The sequence below is a fragment of the Anabas testudineus genome, chromosome 3 (genome assembly GCF_900324465.2).
Source record: "Anabas testudineus chromosome 3, fAnaTes1.2, whole genome shotgun sequence".
Classification (NCBI taxonomy): domain Eukaryota; kingdom Metazoa; phylum Chordata; class Actinopteri; order Anabantiformes; family Anabantidae; genus Anabas; species Anabas testudineus.
This window is the reverse complement of record NC_046612.1, coordinates 2,844,023-2,862,740: the sequence shown is the minus strand read 5'-3', so window position 1 is coordinate 2,862,740 and position 18,718 is coordinate 2,844,023. Positions and strand designations below refer to the sequence as shown.

Here is an 18,718-nt window from a genome sequence, read left to right as displayed (position 1 = left end):
CTCCTTAAATGTTTTAGCTGTGCATGTGGCTGACTACATTAGAATAATAAAAAAATATTAGGTGCTAAACTAGTTGATGTTATTGTTGTGAATGTCTGTCAGCACCTTCTAGCTTGTTGAAGACACCAAGTACACTTGGACAAAAAAGCAGGACATTTTATCGTAGTCTTACCATCATCCAGCGTGATGTCCTGTAGGCCGATAGAACGGAACGTGGGCTCCCTGTCGTCTGGCTCCTGCTTGATGTTCAGATTCTCCCCATCGGAAGGGAAGGGCCCCTGAGGGCTTAGCGGGTGAACCAGAGGACCTGCTGCTGCTGGGGACAGACTCGCCATGACTGGACTTGTAGCCTGGGGAGAAGGCTGCTGTTGCAGGGGCCCCAGAGGACTGCCGCCTGAAGTAGGGGAGGAGGAGGAAGTGGGAGACTGGTAGGGCAAGGAGTGGAGCTGAGGGGAGGAAGGCCCAGAGTGTGGAGAGGGGATCATCCGTGGAGGAGGGGCGCTGGACGGCGTGGGGCAGGAGGCCGACCTTTGACTTACTGGGTGATAGCCCATGGCCCTCTGTAGCTGGGAGGGGAGCTGTCCTGCAAGGGGGTGACCACTGGGGGAAGGAACCTGAGAGGGATTTGGTGAGCAGTGATAGCCTCCAAGTGTGTGGAGGTGAGGTGATGAGGGGGTGAGCAGGGGTTGCTGGCTCTGGGGAGATCCAGCAATGGGATTGGTGCTTGAAGAGGAAGGAGCTGATGGTGAGGAGCATGGGGAGGTGGGGTACACCATCCCTACGCCCATCGGGTGCGATGCTGCACTTAGGCTCTGCTGAAAGGGCACCCTCTCGTAGCCCTGAGGAGGAAGGCTGGACTGGCCATTGAAGGCCAGGCTATGGCCGTGACTGTGGCTGTGTTGAATGGGCTGGTAGGAGGGTCGGGGAGGAGCAGGAGCAGAGCTCGGATGGAACGTCATGTGGCAGTCTGCAGGGGGGTGGTGCAAACTGCGACCCTGGAGGTGAGGCAGGTGCTGGAAAGAAGGGGAGCCCAGGGTGGGGCAGGAGGCCTGCAGGGGTAGCAGGCCAGGTCCGGAGCCCGTGGCCAGGCCGTGGGGGGAGCTGGACAGAAGGTTGTCCGATGGGTGGCCCTGTTCAGGAGAAGGCAGCTGGGTGCACACCAGACTGGCAGCGTGTGCCAGGGGCATAGACATAGGGGGTACTGCAGGAAGGTCCAACTCGTCTCTGTGCTCCTGTTTGACCATGACTAAAGGGAGAGAGGTGAGAGATATACACAGAGAGTGGAAGGAAGAGAGAGGTGATGAAAGAGGAAAGAAAGACAGGATGAAAGAGAAAAAACACATTTATCAGTTAAGTCCATCAATCAAACAGAAGAAGAAAAAAAAATGCATGTAATATAAATGTCTCGAGTCATGTCATTGCAACAACAGCAGCCCAAAGACTTTCTCAGATTCACTTTAGAGATCATTAGAGATGAAATATGTCTGAGCAAAAACTGAAAAAATGGAAACTCAAAGCAGTGAATTCAGTGGTTGAAACCTAGAGATTGTTCTAGATTAAAAAACCCTCCCAAAAACCAAGTGACATTTTGATAATAAACGGGGCCATTCTATTTTACTGTGACAGCTCACAGCACTGCTACACCAATCGGTAACCTATTTCCCAATCTGGTGCCTTGTGACAGTGAGTTTTATTTTTATCCAGCTCTGAATCAGAGGGGGAGCATATGTTGTTAGTCTGGGTGCCATCATGTGAAATGCTGTGTGGGTAGAGAAGCTGAATGCCCCCCAGCCCAGATCAGACCAACAGAACAAATGGGTTCACTGATCGTGCCCTCTACTCATCCCGTCATGCCTCTGGGACTGAGAGGCAAGAGCAACAAAAAGGCCAAACACTCTGGCTGAAAACAGAGGCAGAGGGATGTCAGGGGTGAGGGAAGGCTGACCTAATGTATTGTTAAACCTTACTCAACATTTGTACAGTGTAATATTTGAATATAACTGTATGAGATTTAAGTTGTACACTATGTATAAAAATACTGATGCCTGCCTGAGAGTGCAGCAATTTCAAAATACAAAGCAGGAAAAACAGGCATTTTGTTCCCTAATATTTAGTATAAACATGTTTCTTTTTTCCATTGAATCGTCACAGAAATCGTCTTTAAATTAGGCTGGGACCTTTGCAGCCCAGCCCACGATAAAACATGAAATGCATTTTTTTTTTGTTTTTGGCCACAATAAAGCAGGCGGTGTCCGTGGTGACACAAGTGGTGTCAGCGACACAGCCTGACTGACAGAGCAGGGTGATTTTACTTTGCTTTGATTGGCTGTGTTAAACTGTCAACGGAGAAAACAGGAACTGCCTGTGCAGAGTGGGCGTGCTTGCAAAAAGAAAGGCTGGGTGGGTGGAAGGGCATGGCCGCTTATACACGCGTGCACACACACACACACATTGTTGCGGTAAAACTCAGGGTTTGGATATGTTGCACAAAATGCTCACATGTCATTATATTCCGCCAACAGTGTTTTCAGTTTGACTGGCTTCAAGAAGAGAAAAAAAATTACAATAACAATATCAAATCGCAAGGCAGGAATTTCACTTTTAACAAAAAAACAAAGGAAACTTTAAGAACAACATATTATGAGCAATGACTTTCCTGGTTGCTAAAATAATTCCATCAAACTAAAACCCCATGTATTGTAAAAGCTTCCTAGACAGCAGCAAATGATTTGCATGATAAATCCTCATGCAAATACAGTAAAGGTGAGGAACAAAGTAGGCTTGGGAGTTTGGGAGGTTTTACAGAATGAACAGTTGGCAGGTGTTAATGTTATTGTTAGTGGAAGAGCCTCGAAACCACAGCAATGCTTTCACTGGAGAAAGAAAAAGAGAAATGGGGTTAGTGAAGCCCCAGTGGAGAAGTGTGCAACACAACAAATGTCACAACTGTCTCTGCTGTCTGTCAAACCTCGTGTCATAACCTGGGCAGACCTGCTCCAGCAGGAAGCAATACACTCATAGGAGTGCAAGCTTGAGAGAATTTCTTTGTGTATACGTCCATGAATGCAGTCCATAAAATCATTAGAGACTCTCATCTCACCTGAAAGATACGTGAAGCGTTGCGATTGGCTCCTTTTCCTTTTGCCATTGCAGACATAAAACTGCACCTGCACAGCTGAGCCCACCGTCTTGCTGTGGTAAGGAGGAACCTCCACCACAATGCATGACTATGAAAAACATATTGAATCATATAATGCACATATTAGTACAAAAACTTACAACAAACAAGTACGTGTAACTGCTGATTATTAAAGACAATTGAACTTACTCCTTGAGTTTTCTCACGAAGGATTTTTGCCTCAACCTCCCACTGTGGTCGTCCATCTAGAAAGACACGTAACACAAACAATTTAAAAGTATCTGGAAACTTCAGTGTACATCCTGTAACTTTCATTTATTAGATATACTGAACTATACAAGCTGCCTTACGATTCATAGAAATAATGTCACATTTGACACATCAGTATAAAAGAATGCAAAAGTTCTTGTCTGCAGAGTTGGCTAACACTCAAAAATACCTGTTAATTAAAGGAGGAATAGACTGTGAGCTCTACGAGCATTACTCTAACACACATTTGACACACATTATAAGACGTGCAATGTCAAAAATCACTTCTACAGTAGTCATAAAACATTTTGAGTTAAAATGAATGAAGTCATAAATAACACAACAGGCTACACATGATTACTTACAACCACAGTTTTTTAATTTAGGCTTCCTCTAAAGTATAGCATATTCTAAATCAGCTTCGCCCATCTGGCGCATCTCTCTTTCTCCATTTTCTACTTTTCCAGAGATGATGTGAATGTTCTGTGCTTTCTCAGACAGACAGTGCTTAAAAACCCCACGAGGCTTCTGAAAAGCATGTGATTTCAATTTGTTCTGGAGAAGCAAGGCTCATCAAAATGACGCCATCAAAAAGGCCAAATGTCCTGCTGTTTGTCTTGTCTGGGTAAAATTATGGCGAGAACAGTGGAATAATTGTATTTATTTTAAAATGTCTTTACATGCAGCCAGGTTTTTGGCTACAAAACACCCTTTCCAGTTTTCCTGTGAGGGATCTAATTATTTAGCCAGACATCTTAGGGGTAGCTGCTTCAAGGAAAACATTTGAGGTGAAAAGACGGACACACTCCCTGTGTGGTTGGAAGAAATCACAGTCTTTGCAGCACCGGGAAGAATGAAAACACTGACAACTAAGTTTGTAATGAATAGGCTTTCAGCAGAGGCAAATTCATTTTCAGTTGCAAGTTTCATGGTGCTCACATGGTGCAAGCACACTCTGCACCTGCATGGCCTCTTCCTCAAAACCAGAAGGATTCCCCCCAAATACAATACCGCAGTCAGGCATCTGCGACATGTCTGCAGAGAGGACTAGCCTAAATGAGGATTCTAACCAAGCAGGCACTCAACTGTAAGCCCTGTAACATTTAGTCTATTCAGTGATTCACTAAAAAGCCACACTCTGCCTCAGTTTTAAGTAGGCGATTTACCTGTTTTGATCTCTTCCTAACATTAGCCATAGTAGTAGTAATCCCCTGGCTCATTAGGAAGTCATACAGTAACTCTCAGATTCTCTCTATTGTCAAAGATGAGCTTAACATCCACTTTTTTTTCCAATAAGCAAATGACCTTGAATATCGTTGCAGCTGACAGCAGCGCATTATAGCAGTGCAGCTTGTTGACATTCAACAGGCAGGAGCAAGGGCCCCACATGCTCTGTCAGACAACAAGCACCGACAGGAACCTCATACCACACCAAGACAATGGCTCGGATCATCCAGACACCCTGTGCACCCCAGTCAGGCAGGAAAAGAACGTGCACCCAGTGCACCGCAAGATCGAACAAACATAAAGAAGGTGATTACTATATATGTTGCAACAGTTGGCTTTTACATCTTTAACTAAGGCCGTCGGTAGCTAAACTTTAATAAGAGAAACAGCACAGTGCCTACAGAGTACACATGCTGCATTAGTCACTATTGAATCAGACTGTGTTACAGCCTTTAAAGTCCACTCCTTCATATAAACACTCGTCCTTGTAAAGTTGAAATACTTATACCAAGTATGGAGTTAACCTAAAATTTAATGTCAGATGACCTTTGATAAGTCAGAAATATTTTCCTTGTCTTTAAATACTGACTATATATGTATACATATATAACCCCCCCCCCCCCCCCCGAATAAAAATATTCTTGCTCTAGTTTTTATATAAAGTAAACAGTGTGCCAGTAATACTTTAAGCCCTTTCCCTTTATCTGACTTCCCTTTCCTTTTCCTTTTACACTATCCCCTTTCCATAAATACTACTTAAAATAACTTCAAACTAAAAAGTGAAACTGTTAGACAATTATATGCATTGATAATTCAATATGCTGTATTTGTACTGAGGAGTATTCAAAAACCTAAATTGCTCCAAAGTATATGTTTAAGGCAGAAAAACAGCAATCACACTAAAGCCACGTGGAGCAAAATACAGTAAACCTAAACTGGTTTTATTACAGTTTCATGTTCATCTACTTAAAACAGGATCTTATATGAATAACAACTGCTGCGACATCTGTTTCTGTATGCAGTTCAGGAATTTATAGTACAACCCCATAATCTCTGTGTACTAGCAACAAAAGGCCAACTTCTCCAGTTCCTCATGAGTCTACCGTTGTCTTTCAATTATGAGAGATTGTGGAAAAATATGTGTCACTGCCTCTTTCTTTCTTTTCTTCCATTCCTATACTTACTCTAATCAGTGCCTTTCTGCACTAAAGCACCAGGATTAGTTGTGATGAGGGGAATCATTTACACAAACCTAATCAACATCATCTTCCCCTCCCTTTTCATATTCTTTCTGTCTCCATCCACAGCCCACTGGCCTCATGCACCATGGGGCCCAAGAGTTCCTCTCTAGCCATGGTGCACCTCTCTGAGGTTTCTGCTCTAGAGACTTGACCATTAGTGAGTAGTTTTAACCATGCTTCTTTACTAAGCCATGCTTCACCTGGTAAACCTCACTGAGGTGGCTTTTTCTCTGTTCTTTTAAGTTATAAGAGAATGGTTTTCACACACAAAAAACATCCCCACTCAACTTTCTGCCATGTGTTAACTTGATTCTGCTGCTATTCATCACAAAGGTACTTGGGGCAGGCAGAGACTGGCTCAACAAATGTTATCCATTTAAAATTTCCATCCAAGGGAGCAGCTCTTACATGTGTTATGATTACGCAGCTGTAAGAGAGAAAAGATAAGGCAGAAAAATCCGAGCCTTAAAAGAAAATGGGTGAATAGCACAAGGGAGTTTCACTAAGTGATCTAGATAATCTTTTTACCTGTGGCATTTGTACAAAAGATACAAGCAGCTTAAAAAAAAACAGAGAATCGTTTTTCCCAACAGAAAACACTGAAAAAGAGACCTTTTTTCACTGGTCTGATTTCTTTTATTCAGTGTTTCCATTATTTTTTACTTTTATGGTCACTGACTCTGCACTATCTTGAAACTAAAAATAAAATAGTAATAAAAAATGTGGTATCTATTCCATTTTTAGATCTTTTGTTTTATTGTATGTTTGTAGCATATGTCCAGGTTAAAATGGGAACATTCACAGTGATGATCAATAATGTCACTGTTCCTGTCAAATAAACAAACATGGAATTTCTGTGAAAGCCTGTTTGAGGTTGTATTACACTATACTGTTACATGATCTGAATGTATTGTGTCACAATGACTTGACAAAATTATTAGCAGATAGTAAATCTATTCAGCATTTGAAAAAATGCCCTGTGGTAATAGAATATGTGATGTGAGAACACGTACACACACAAGCATGGGTAAGCAGACTGTGTTTGCAGCTCAGGGTTAGTTTTAAAAGATTTATGAGAAATATTTAAATAAGTTTCTATTGATATTTTCTGTGACAATATTGGTGATGAAACAACACAGAGAATCAATATTTAACAGAAACGGAATGAGGAGGTTCAACGGGGTGAATAGAAAAACACAACAAAACGTATTTCCACTGTAACAAATGCTGAGAAACTACGTTTGTCAGCTTTAACTTAAAAACTTAAAAAAAAAAAAAGTTTGAGGCTTTATTTTCTAACTAATTATGTCCATCACAGGGCTCTATAGTGACATTTTCCTTCAGTTATACTGGTGCTCCTGGTGCTCCATAGTGAAATGTTTTGGAAGACCAGTCCAAATTTAAGATCAAGATAAAAATCTTTTTCCAGCAGAGACAGACTTGTATTGTTACTGAATATCACCCTAAGCCCATATAAAACCATAACCTTCTGCTCCATTCAGCAACATTTGTAAGAACTAAAATGTTTTACAATCCATGTATAAATTCTTAAATGTAAATTCTCAATTCAGGTTTCTGTGTTCTTTGATTATCTGATAGACAGAACAAAAGACACATGAAATGTTTATTCATGGCAGAATTCTCTGATACAAACAACATACTGACAAGCACGTGTAACTGGAGCGAGTGGTTTCTGTAGTGGCTGTGCAACACTTACCAGGGCCTTTCTCCAGGAAGATGACCTTGGACTCTGGGAAGAAGTTGGAGCCTGTGATGACCATCTCTTCTCCCCCGCTGACCAGACAGCTGGTCAAGGTGGATTTCTCAACCTGGGGAAGCTCTTGAGCTGAACGCTGGGCTGGAGGTGAGAGGTCCAGGAGAATAACAGATTATCATCATTTACTAAGCCGTGTTCTTTCACATTGAACCAATATGAGCAGACAAATTCACAGGGACTCCTCCTAATAGTTAGTTTAACATAAAATGTAAAAACATATATGACATTAGCAATATTACTGATTCAATATCAACTTATGTGAAACAGCATCTACAAAAAGTTTATTCATTTACTGCACAGTGATCAAAATGCAATAGTTTATACTGTATTCTCATTTAGGTTTGTGCTACACTAGAAGAGCACAGAACGGAGGCCATTTTTATTTATAACTTCCATCAAATGTTCTTATCAAAGTGACTTTCAGTAAAAGCAAACAATAGATTAAATAAACATCCTTTATTATGTGTGAAAAGGTTTCTGTGTCTGCTTATCTGTTGGGTGCATGCAGTTTTCTGAATGAATATGTTTGGGGTTGTGTGCATGTGTGTGAGACACTTACAGCACTCCACAGGAATGGAGGCAGCCTGCAGCGACAGCACCTTCCCATTGGGCTGAGGGATGTGCACTCTGAACACCACACGGACCCGTGTGTTCTTTCTTCCTATATCCGTCTCCCCCTTCCGCAGCTCGATGTCTGAGTTCCGCAGCTTAAGAATGCCAGCACAGTCAATACTGCAAGGTTGAGGGAAAATAGTTGGCCCGATACAGAACAACTGTGATGGCAAAGGTATATTTAAGTAGTGAAGGCCTGGGAGTGATAAAACCAACCACAAGCACAGCACTGGCAAATGAAGTGTTGAATCACAACCTAAAAATGCCTGTGAATATCATTTACTACAACTGTAAATAAAAAAAATCCCTAAATCCTACTAATTCCAATGTAAAGGAGTCCAGTCCTTATGATGATGATGATTCGGGTGATGCAGTATCATAAATATTCAAATAAAAGGTGAGTCTTTACTCTACAGGAAAGCCTAAATTTTTCCTTCTGTGCGTGACTCTCTTGTTGGTTTATATTGAGAAAATCTATAAAACCCTTTGTAAGATGTTATAATCCCATGTGATCATAAACTTGGTTATTTTTCTCTCATTGAACAAGGCTTTCTTCATGGTGGTAAGTTCATAACTGTAATGTAACCTTCAAGGGCTTCTGACACTTACCTGGCTGACATATTGTTTTCGGGCAGGAGAGGAATTTCGAGAACTTTGGTGCTGGAGACCATAATTTCTTGGCTGGCTGTGGCCACAGTTTTCCCGGTGATCCGGTGCACCTGGTAGAAGGCGTGCGGCCTCAAGTAACGGTCATCTGCTGTCCCGATGAACATCTGCAGGTTGACAGGCTTCTCGCTGTAGCCAACAAGCTGAGACACGACAGAGAGAGAAAAACAGAATAAAAACAGATGTGAGTTCTCAAGGTCCAGATGAGAGGTGCGAACAAAGGAATACTCTCTTCATTTCCACTGTGTTCAGAAGGCCACCTTTTTTGGAGAGAATCTAAATGTCAGGTCGAGGGTGTTGCGATATTTCTGGCAGGGCCACTGGAGATTCATCTGCTGCTTTGGCCTCCAACCAGTGTGACACTAACTAATAGACTAATAATTTTTTCCCTTGCATGCCTGCCTTGTAGGACTCTGTTACTTCCGAAAACCTTAAGAAACCTTGAAACCTAGTCAATAAGTCATATTGCAGACATACCTGCTCTAGCCATCACAGACAAATTAGAGAATACCGAAGCTCATGTACTCATGTAAAATAAATAAATGATGGTCAACAAAATATGATTTAACTTGAAATTAGACAGAATCACTCAGCTGTTTCTGTGAGGCATCTTGCTTATAAAAGGCTTTAATTACACTCCAGTTAAAAGGAAAAAATCCCTCTGAAAATGTCAACGGTCTTTTCAAAACCAGTCTAACATGCGCGCAGCAGCTGCCCTCTCCATTAGTTGCTGAGTGCCGGTCCCCCGGTGTCCACTCAGACAGGTGAAGTGAACCTTCTTCTGATGAAGGTAAAGTGTTGTGAGTCAAGTAGTGACAAGAGAAAGAAGGAAAGGGGAGTGAGACCTTTCCTCCTCTTAGGGACAGAACAAACATACAAGTCACACAATCCCGCTACTGTTGTAATGTTGTACTTGGCAGAGTGTGTGACGGCAAGATGGCACCTCCATTCCTCCCCCTGCCACACACACACACACACACACACACACACACACTTCCATAGTTCAGCCCTCATAGGTCCACACCTCCAGCTCGGTTGGAGGGCAGCCCATTGAGGGAAACAGAAAAGAACAAGGTCTTTCATTGCTGTTTCACCCCAGGAACTGCCAAGCCTCAGCCTCACCACAGCTGGCTACTGACCCTTTCCTCCCTGCAGGTTTGCGTCACACACTGCTGTGTCAATGTTTAGTACAAAAGTGTGGTGGGTGGACGGAGAGAAAGAGGGTGTAGCTTGGGATTTGTCATGTGCGGTTCCAAAACCAGCTAAAATAAAATGGCTTAAATTGGTCACAATAAGGCCTTGGAAATAAATGTACTGAGAAAAACAGTGACTAAGCACAACCAAAGAAATGCACGCTTGGTTTCAAAATATTGACTTTCTCTGAAGTCAATTATTAAACTATGCTGGTTTGCAGTAGAATCATTAAACATCATGTGTTTCCAGATGTGGTAAAAGGTGCACTGGAACGACTGGTGCAGTCAGTGGCAATGGCTGTCGGTGAATTTGCTTGTCTCCCGTGCTCAGTTTTGCATCTCTGTGTATTTTTCTCGCACTTCCAATGTGGTCCTTGTGGTGAAAGAAGTTGAGATATGTGGCCAGCTAGGTTGAACCGAGCTATGGAAAAACTGAAATATGCTGTGTTTATGGCAGATTATGTGAAAGGACGAGCCTCTAGAGGCAGATACAAGCTAGGCAGAGCAGTGGAGCTTAAATCTTTACAACACTACACTGTTCAGAGCAAAATAAAAACTTGTATGTACTAAGGGTTGTCCTACTGAACTCAATAAAGACCCAATGGTTCACAAGAGAGTAAAGAATTAAAACTAATACAAGCGAAACATCTATTTCTGGTAAAACTTTTTTTTTTTTAATAACAGAAATAGATCTTTTAAAAGATTTTTTGTGACCTGAGGTAAAAAATCATACTTGAGCCTGAACTGAGAAGTGCTAATGTACCACTCGATCTACCACTGACCACCACAGGAGAAGGAGAAGAAGCAAATCACATTAGTTATTATTTGACATATAATTTAAAAGCATTATGTGTTTTAATAATGAAGTGAATGTAGAGTCATGTTTAATTATGTGTTTTTTAAAAGGATTCCCCAGATAGGATTTACCACTTTTAGGTTTAGTTCTAAAGCAAAAACACTCCAACACATCCTGTAAATGTGACAGATCAGTAACTCACATTGTTTAGTGGTGTATATCTGCTTGTCCGAATTCTGTATTAACCCCTTAGCCTGCTGTTAGCTGGCAGAGAGTGAAGCAGGAGACAGCATGAACCCTCTGTGAGACTAACCACAGAGATGATGGTCAAAAGAGGCAGCTCCCCTCTCACATTAAGACAGATGTAAACTCACACAGACAGCATGTGTTTCTGAAATCAAACTTCTCAACTGCTGCTTTCTCACCATCACCATATCAAACTGGAACCGAACCCCTGGATGTTCAAAACTACTGTATGTGGCATATAAAATGTATTCGGAAGGAAGTTGCACAAACAACATGAGGCCCTTATAATAACCAGTAATAGCTTCATCTTTGATAACCACATCAGAGGTGAAGAACCACATCAAAGTATAAATCTAACTAACACGTCATTATGGACTCCAGCCTGAGTGACACCATTTTTCTGGATTCAAAGAAACACAAAGTCACAGGAATCAACATCCTGTGGGTGGCATTGCTTGTTTCATGATCATGTCTGCACACTGTGGAAGTAAACACAGACAGAAGGTGCTTGGATGGGTGCATGTGTGCACACATGTGTCTGAGTGCATGCTTGTAGTGCACATTGTATGGGTGTGTGCATCCATAAATCAGGGCATGTTTATTTGCAGCACCATGTGTGTTCCAGACAGCATAAAATTAGTTAAGTGTCTGGAGGAATCCGTGAGAGAGGACAGATGGATGTAAAAAGCTCAAAACGCTCATGGATTCGAAAACCACCAGTAGAACTAGGCTGTCATTTTTGCATTAAAGACAGTCGTCTAAGATTTATTTTTCCAGTTTGTCAGTTCTACCAAACACTACTGACCAAAATTCCCTTATTTTTTCCTTTTCCATTCATTTACCCTCTTCATCTCTGCCTCCCTCTGTGTCCTCTTATATTTCTTCTATTTCTCCGTCTCTGAGTATAAGGGATTTGGTGTGGAGCCAGAGTGTTGACAAACATACACTTAGCAGGCCAGGAGTTCTGTCCAAATCAAATAATCAACTAGGAAAACCTGATTAGAGGGCCAGAAAGAAAGGGCTCACTTCAGCAGTCCCAGTGAATTAACACTCCTGGCCAAACAGAAACACACCACTCAGACAGGATAATTCAGTCACTACTGCTATCCAATTGTATTAATTTAGATAACAGAAACAGATAGAGTAGCTTTACAAACATACTGAGTAAGAAGCAGCAATTACTAACCAGATGTTAGCTTTAAAATAAAGAGCTAGTTCATGTTCGTAAGCGGCAGAAGCTGAACAGGAAAAGAACAGAGTCATAGCAGGTGGAAAGTTGTCGCATTAGTTTTTCCAGTTTCTCGACATGGTTTTCATTGATCCCAGATTCAAATCAGTGCAGCTAGTTTTCCATCCTATAATGATTTTCTGATCTCCTCCAATATTAGTGTAAGCACAACCCTCAAACAGCTAAACATAAACAAGCACACATGGACAGTACCATGGTGGAGGAAGCTTCTCGACGCTAAAGGGCACAAAACATACACCATTGACTTCCCTCACATTCCTGAGTCACCCCTCCACCGTCCTTTAAAACTATGCTTAGGTGTGAAATACCACAGGAGGACGGTCTTTGCATTTATAACTCCTCACCTTTCCTCCTGTCCAGTGTGCACTGAGCCCAGCTAGTCAGTCAGCTTGTAACCGAGGCCTGATAGAGATCAGATCTTATATTAAACCACACTGACATTAAAGCCGGTCACATGTCCTGGGGCCTGTGCTCGCTGAAGCCTGTAACTACTTTACGGCTGCTTCTGACTGTGGATAGAATTTAGGATGAACTCCCACCCTAACACTAAAATAAAACCTCTGGATACGGTTACATACTCAGCTCACACTAAATAAAGTCCAAACTTATTTTTGGCCCTCATCTGTTCCACTGATCCAGTAATAAGGCTAAGAGACTATGGGGGAAATATCTCCCATCACTGCATACACACGTGTCAGGGAACCAGACATAGACACAACAGAGCATTTTACATTGGCTATACAAAAAACAGTGGTAGGAGTTTCGAGAATGCCGTATTTGCATGGGACAGACTGAGAGGAAGATCATCACCTACTCCCTAGACCAAAACACAGCTTCTTTTAGCAACTACCTGCACGTATTACTCTTGCCATTCATGTTTTTCTCATTCTATCTCCTCCTCTCTGCGTTCTGTTTACTCTCTCCTGTTCATGTTTCCTCTCCTTTCTCTCTATGCCCCTGTCCTGACTTCCCTTCCACTGTTCACCTCTTCCTACCTCTTCTCCCTTTGTCACCCTCTCCTCTCCGTCCCTGTCCTCGGCCCACACCTACCTCAGCTACAGCCCTCTGCCGTAACACGACACTTTTTCACAGCCAGGCCTGACTCTGCCAAGTTGTTTCCCTGTGTTGCTCCACTGTTGCCATGGTAAGACTCTCTGTGTATGCAGAAGTGTGTGTATGTGTGTATGAGCGAGCAGCTATGCACACTCATGCTGATGTAAACTACAGGCCTGAAGCTAGTGCCGGAGAGTGTGTGTGTTGGTTAGAAAGCGTAGATTTAAGCACACTGACTTTGGTGTAGACTGTGGTCCTTGGAAATGTCGTGTGATGTGTGTGTCTAGAGAGGTTAGCATGTGTGTGCAACAGATGTAAAAACAGGAGCACCGGTGGTCAAGGTCACAAGTGGGCCCATTTTATCTGGCAGTAGTTTCCCTACTGTGGCACCGTGACTTGGGATCTATGGACACACACACACACAGCACAGTTCACGCTGGCTTGATGTTTGCCCAGCACACTAGGGAGGCCAGAGAGAGCCAGGGGGCCATTTGACTGTTTGTTTAAACAAGGTCAATACATGCGCATGCACATCCACATGTGTGCACACACACAGCAGCGTTTACTGTATACTGCATGAGGGCTGTATATGGCCTTGCTAGACTTGTCCAAGCTCAATTCCTCTTATTATCCATTCTATCCTCCCCCTCACTCACACTCACACACACACACACACACACACACACACACACACACACACACACACACACACACACACACACACACACACACTTCCAACTCTTTCTCCCCCTCTCAGTGACTGTTTTCTCACTGCACACTAAGCCTGATTACAACAAATGAGAGCCAAGCTTCCAACATGTTTACATCAAATACAGCCCTGGGGCAAAGCAACACTAACTGCAGCCAGTTCACATAGTGCAAACTGTGTGGCTCGGCATTGTAGTCTCTGCATTATTGCAGCTGGTCTAGTGAGAGAGACCTGTCACAGTAAGGCAGGGTAAAGTTTTAACCCTTGCATAAAGCAAGAGTGAAAGAAAAAAGATCAAACTGTGGTAGAGAGTTGGACGGAATAAGAGAAGGGGTTAAAGACGCCGAAAATGTCAGAGTGAATGACAGAGACAGAGAGAGGAGTAATTAGGTCATGGCCATGCATTCAAGAACTGGGATCAAAATCATTTAATGCATCCAAGCTGGTGGAAATATTAGGCCGTCTTGGACAGCTTCTGTCGTATTCTCTTTCAAATCCTCGTCACCAGACACCATAGCTTCATTTAGATTTATTAACTGTGGCAACAGTTTTAAAGATGGACATGATATTTTTTCCAAATGTCTGCTTTTTCAGACTTGTTGTAATACAGCACAGTCTTATGCTGTGTTTGGGCTCACTTTGTTTGTGTGCTGTGTAGTATTCATGTGAGTGTTTCTTCACTGTATCTGACAGCCTTTTTCTGTTGTGTCTGTCTCACTCTGTCCATAGCCCAGCAGGTAATACCAGAGGGGCTCCTTATATTTGTGCGGGTGCAGCAGCACTCAATTAAGCTGGTTAAATACGCACAAGGATACCTCTGCCAGCCAGAGAGGCTTTGGACTTATATGTCTCCTAGCAACAGGTGTACCGATTATGGTCTGCAGCTAGCCCCAGAGGAATGGTTAAAACAGCCAGTCAGCCAGACACAGATACAACCACCCTGCAATGTGGAATGATTTTAAACAGGTCAGGTTTGTATATTACAGTATATGAAGAAGTAAAATGTTTAAGCCTACACTAGTGAATAGTTAAGTTAAGTTAAAACAATACCACTATGGTTGTTTTTAAGTCCATACGCTGCATACTGCAAATACAATTTTTGTATAGTGGACAGTGAAGCGTATCTCATTACATAATTTATTTTTTATTTTGTAAATCATTTCTTTTGCAGAGGTTAAGAATATCATGCCCAACCAAAGACAAAAAAGAGAGAGAGGTGCATTCAACCAGATTTCATTCAAATAGTATAAAAGTATCCATCACATCCAAATCCACAGGAATTTTCTTGGACTCACTTGTGAAACTGAATAGCTGAAACATTTGTGCTTAGTTTGAAGTAAATGCAGGAAAATTCCTGCGGACTTGGGTGTGCAAACTCTTTTATCTTTTTTTTTATAATTTCTTTCAACAGTCACAAACTTCAAAGATTTTTCTGGCATCCAGTACAACATGAGCGGGCAGATTTCTGTTAGGGGCTTTCTATTTTGTTGCTTAACACATGAAAATTGTTCTGATGGATGAAAGCCCCACAAACTGATAAGACTCCTACAAAGCTACACTGCGAGTAGTGAACAATACCATTAGCACAGAGTATCTTTCTTTGCATAGAAAGACACAGCATTCCTCACAGAACCAACTATTATGAATCATGGCTGTCAAAACATTTCAATGTAAACACTGTCAGGCATTGTGGCCTTTCTTTGTCTGGCTACCGTATATACAGACAGAAAAGGAGCTGAATGTTATGACCACTGCCAGCCAAGGCTTTATGACACCGCTGTCTCTCTTTAGATCACTGATCAACATCTGGTCAACATCCTCATCTCTTCTTTATTAGTGTGAGCTGGTGTCACACTTCCAACACAGTGCAGTCTTCTGTTCAAGCGAAATGAGCTACATCATTTCACATCATTCAAAGACATGTCTACTGCTTAATAAAATGTGCCTTACAATACACTCTTTTGCTTGCAAATTCATAAAATAGCATTAGTAGTAGCAGAGAACACATGGAGCTCCTATCTGACGACATGAATAAGCTGAAGTATGATAATAAGTTAATTAAACTAAATCCACATCTTTCTGACTTGAGTTCTACACTAGGGTCTCTTGAATGGTTCATTCGCCTTCTATTTTATGTTTCTACACTTTATTACAGCTCCTACATCCTGTGTCTGAGGCCCAAAACCGCAGGTTATAAATCACTGACCTAAAACTGCTCCTCAACTGAGCCATTAAATTCTACACAGACGCACTAAAATAGTAACACAACCGTTTTCTCTAAGGAGACAGTTATCCTCAATTTGGATGGGGGTCACTGGGTGAGAGATGCCCTAAATGTTTGCTTTCCTTGAGGTCTAAAGGAAATCCACACATGCATGTCATTTTCAAAGTTCCTTATCAAAACTTTGTCTGCCAATCAACAATATAACCTAAAGCTTTTCATTAAAAAACTGCTGCTGGATCAACTACTGAACTATGTTTTAAATATACTAATCATCATGTGTGGGTTAGAAGGAGATACATGGAAAGAGAGGTGTATTGTTCTACAATAACCTAGATATCTTTCTAAATGATCTGAATTAGGGCTTTATATTGGAAAGAATCTAACAATATGATGTATATCATGACAAAGGGGGTTCAATTCAATATATTGTGAAATATTGCATGAAGACAGTTTGACTTCTTTTGTTTTCTAAATTTTAAATGACAGCGACACAGGCATATTTAATTTTATTGCATGTTAAGGAATAAACCTACATGATTTTGTTCTTTTCTATCAGCCACAACTGTGGGTTAAATACAAGTGTACTTTATTGGGCTACAATAATTAATATTGGGTGGGATTCCCTGCTGTTGTGGTATTCAGCTTCAACCTTGAATTGTAATGTCTAAAAAAACGTCTAGTGTGCAGACTTCAAACAAGCCAGATGAAGAAGTTAAACATCCAGAGACTAAAACACTGTTTCATGCAACAGTCACAACAAACAAAAGGCCAAAAGAAATAAGCATTAACCCACCAAAGAGAGGACAATATAATAAAGTAGCTCATGTTTCTTTCTCATACAGCCTAATGGAACAAGAGCAACATTTTTTATTTTTAACACATGTAAACTAGACACGCTCCAAAGCTCCCTCAAACATTTTCTTGTTTTTCTCAGTTTCCTCAGCAGCTCCGTGGTGGATTGGTTTGGACAACAGTGTGGCCACAAGAGGAAGTCATTGCTATGTCCATATGGCAGCTATGGCGTCATTTGGTGACATCACACCACCAGAGCCGAGACCCAAAGAGAATAAGAGGTCCCACCGAGCTCAGAGGACGTACTGTAGAAGCACAACTGGTAGACAGGGAAGTTGCTAGAAAATGAGTATAAGAGAAATATAAAACCTTTTTGACATTCATATGAATAGAAGACAGAAAACTGCCATTATGTTATTTAGTCAAATGAGACTTTTGTCTTCATAACAAATGCAGTTTCTAAACCTCCCACCCTAAGCAAATGTTTGCTATCATAACAACAACATGTCCTTCTGAATGTTGGCAGTATTATAGTGAAAAATGATTTAATCTATGTATACAAATTCTGTGGCAAAGAAACTGCAATCACCAGTGACATTCTTGCTCTAGGGAATAGCTTGCTTCACACCTACAGTGCACCTGGAAAACATAATATGTGCAAGCTTGTCAACACTTTCACGTGGTCTGACTCTCTTACGTCCAACAAATACTGACTGGGTGAAAACAATGACTAACTCTGAGATTCCCTCCCGAAGTGTCTATTGCTTCTTGCTGTAGTTTCATTTTTTTTTCACTGACCTTATATCCAGCATCTTAATGCAAAATAATCCAAAGTGTGTGTGTGTGTATGTGTGTGCGTGTGTGTGTGTGTATATGTGTGTGTGTGTTGGTTTCCAAGGTAATGGTGTTTGTACAAAAACAATGATGACATCACAGGGTAAAGAAATGACCTTTCAATATGGTTCCTTTTCTGCACAGTCCATCAAAAAGAGTTTAGGAAGACCAACAATAGAGGAGTGGGTGTTTAGTAAATAAAGACTGACTGTTAGACCTGCTGGACAAGTGCTGATCCCATCTCTCCTCAGCTGTTAACTTTATGGAGGTCACTAAGTATATCCTAAAATTCTTCTGCAGAGTAAACCTTTCAGTAAAAATAAGGGAGGTGAATTACTGCAAGTTCAATACACAGGAAACGTGGTAATTTATACATTAGCAAATGGATGTTATCACTATATCAATGTTCAGGTATCAGCTTTGGAAACTGCCACTACACACTAACAAAAAGGTGTGTATAATAGCTAAAAAACAATAGGATGAGAAGATTTATTAAGTTTAATATTACACATAACAATAATCAAAGACATAACAATAAAAAAAAGTTCACCCTCCCTCCCTCATAAACCTCTCTCACCCACACATTTTCTCTCTATGCACAGAACTCTCCAAACCGCTGCTTGTGACAAGCAAATGTCTTTGTGCTTCTGTCACTCAGTCCGTGACAACACTTTGCTGCTGTGTTCGAACAGAAATGCAGCTAATTTTCTC

The 18,718-nt window shown here is 41.5% G+C and overlaps 1 protein-coding gene across 1 annotated transcript in view; it reads right to left on the bottom strand.

The window, feature by feature from the left end:
- Window positions 1–18,718, bottom strand: part of nfatc3a (nuclear factor of activated T cells 3a) — a 57,519-nt gene that overhangs the window by 12,447 nt on the left and 26,354 nt on the right. Inside the window, exons 4-9 of the mRNA XM_026379157.1 lie at window positions 8,855–9,054; window positions 8,193–8,365; window positions 7,574–7,714; window positions 3,329–3,384; window positions 3,101–3,227; window positions 173–1,246 (exon numbers count right to left, since the gene is read on the bottom strand). Of these exons, the coding sequence (XP_026234942.1) occupies window positions 173–1,246; window positions 3,101–3,227; window positions 3,329–3,384; window positions 7,574–7,714; window positions 8,193–8,365; window positions 8,855–9,054 (1,771 nt within the window). The remainder of the gene's footprint in view (window positions 1–172; window positions 1,247–3,100; window positions 3,228–3,328; window positions 3,385–7,573; window positions 7,715–8,192; window positions 8,366–8,854; window positions 9,055–18,718) is intronic.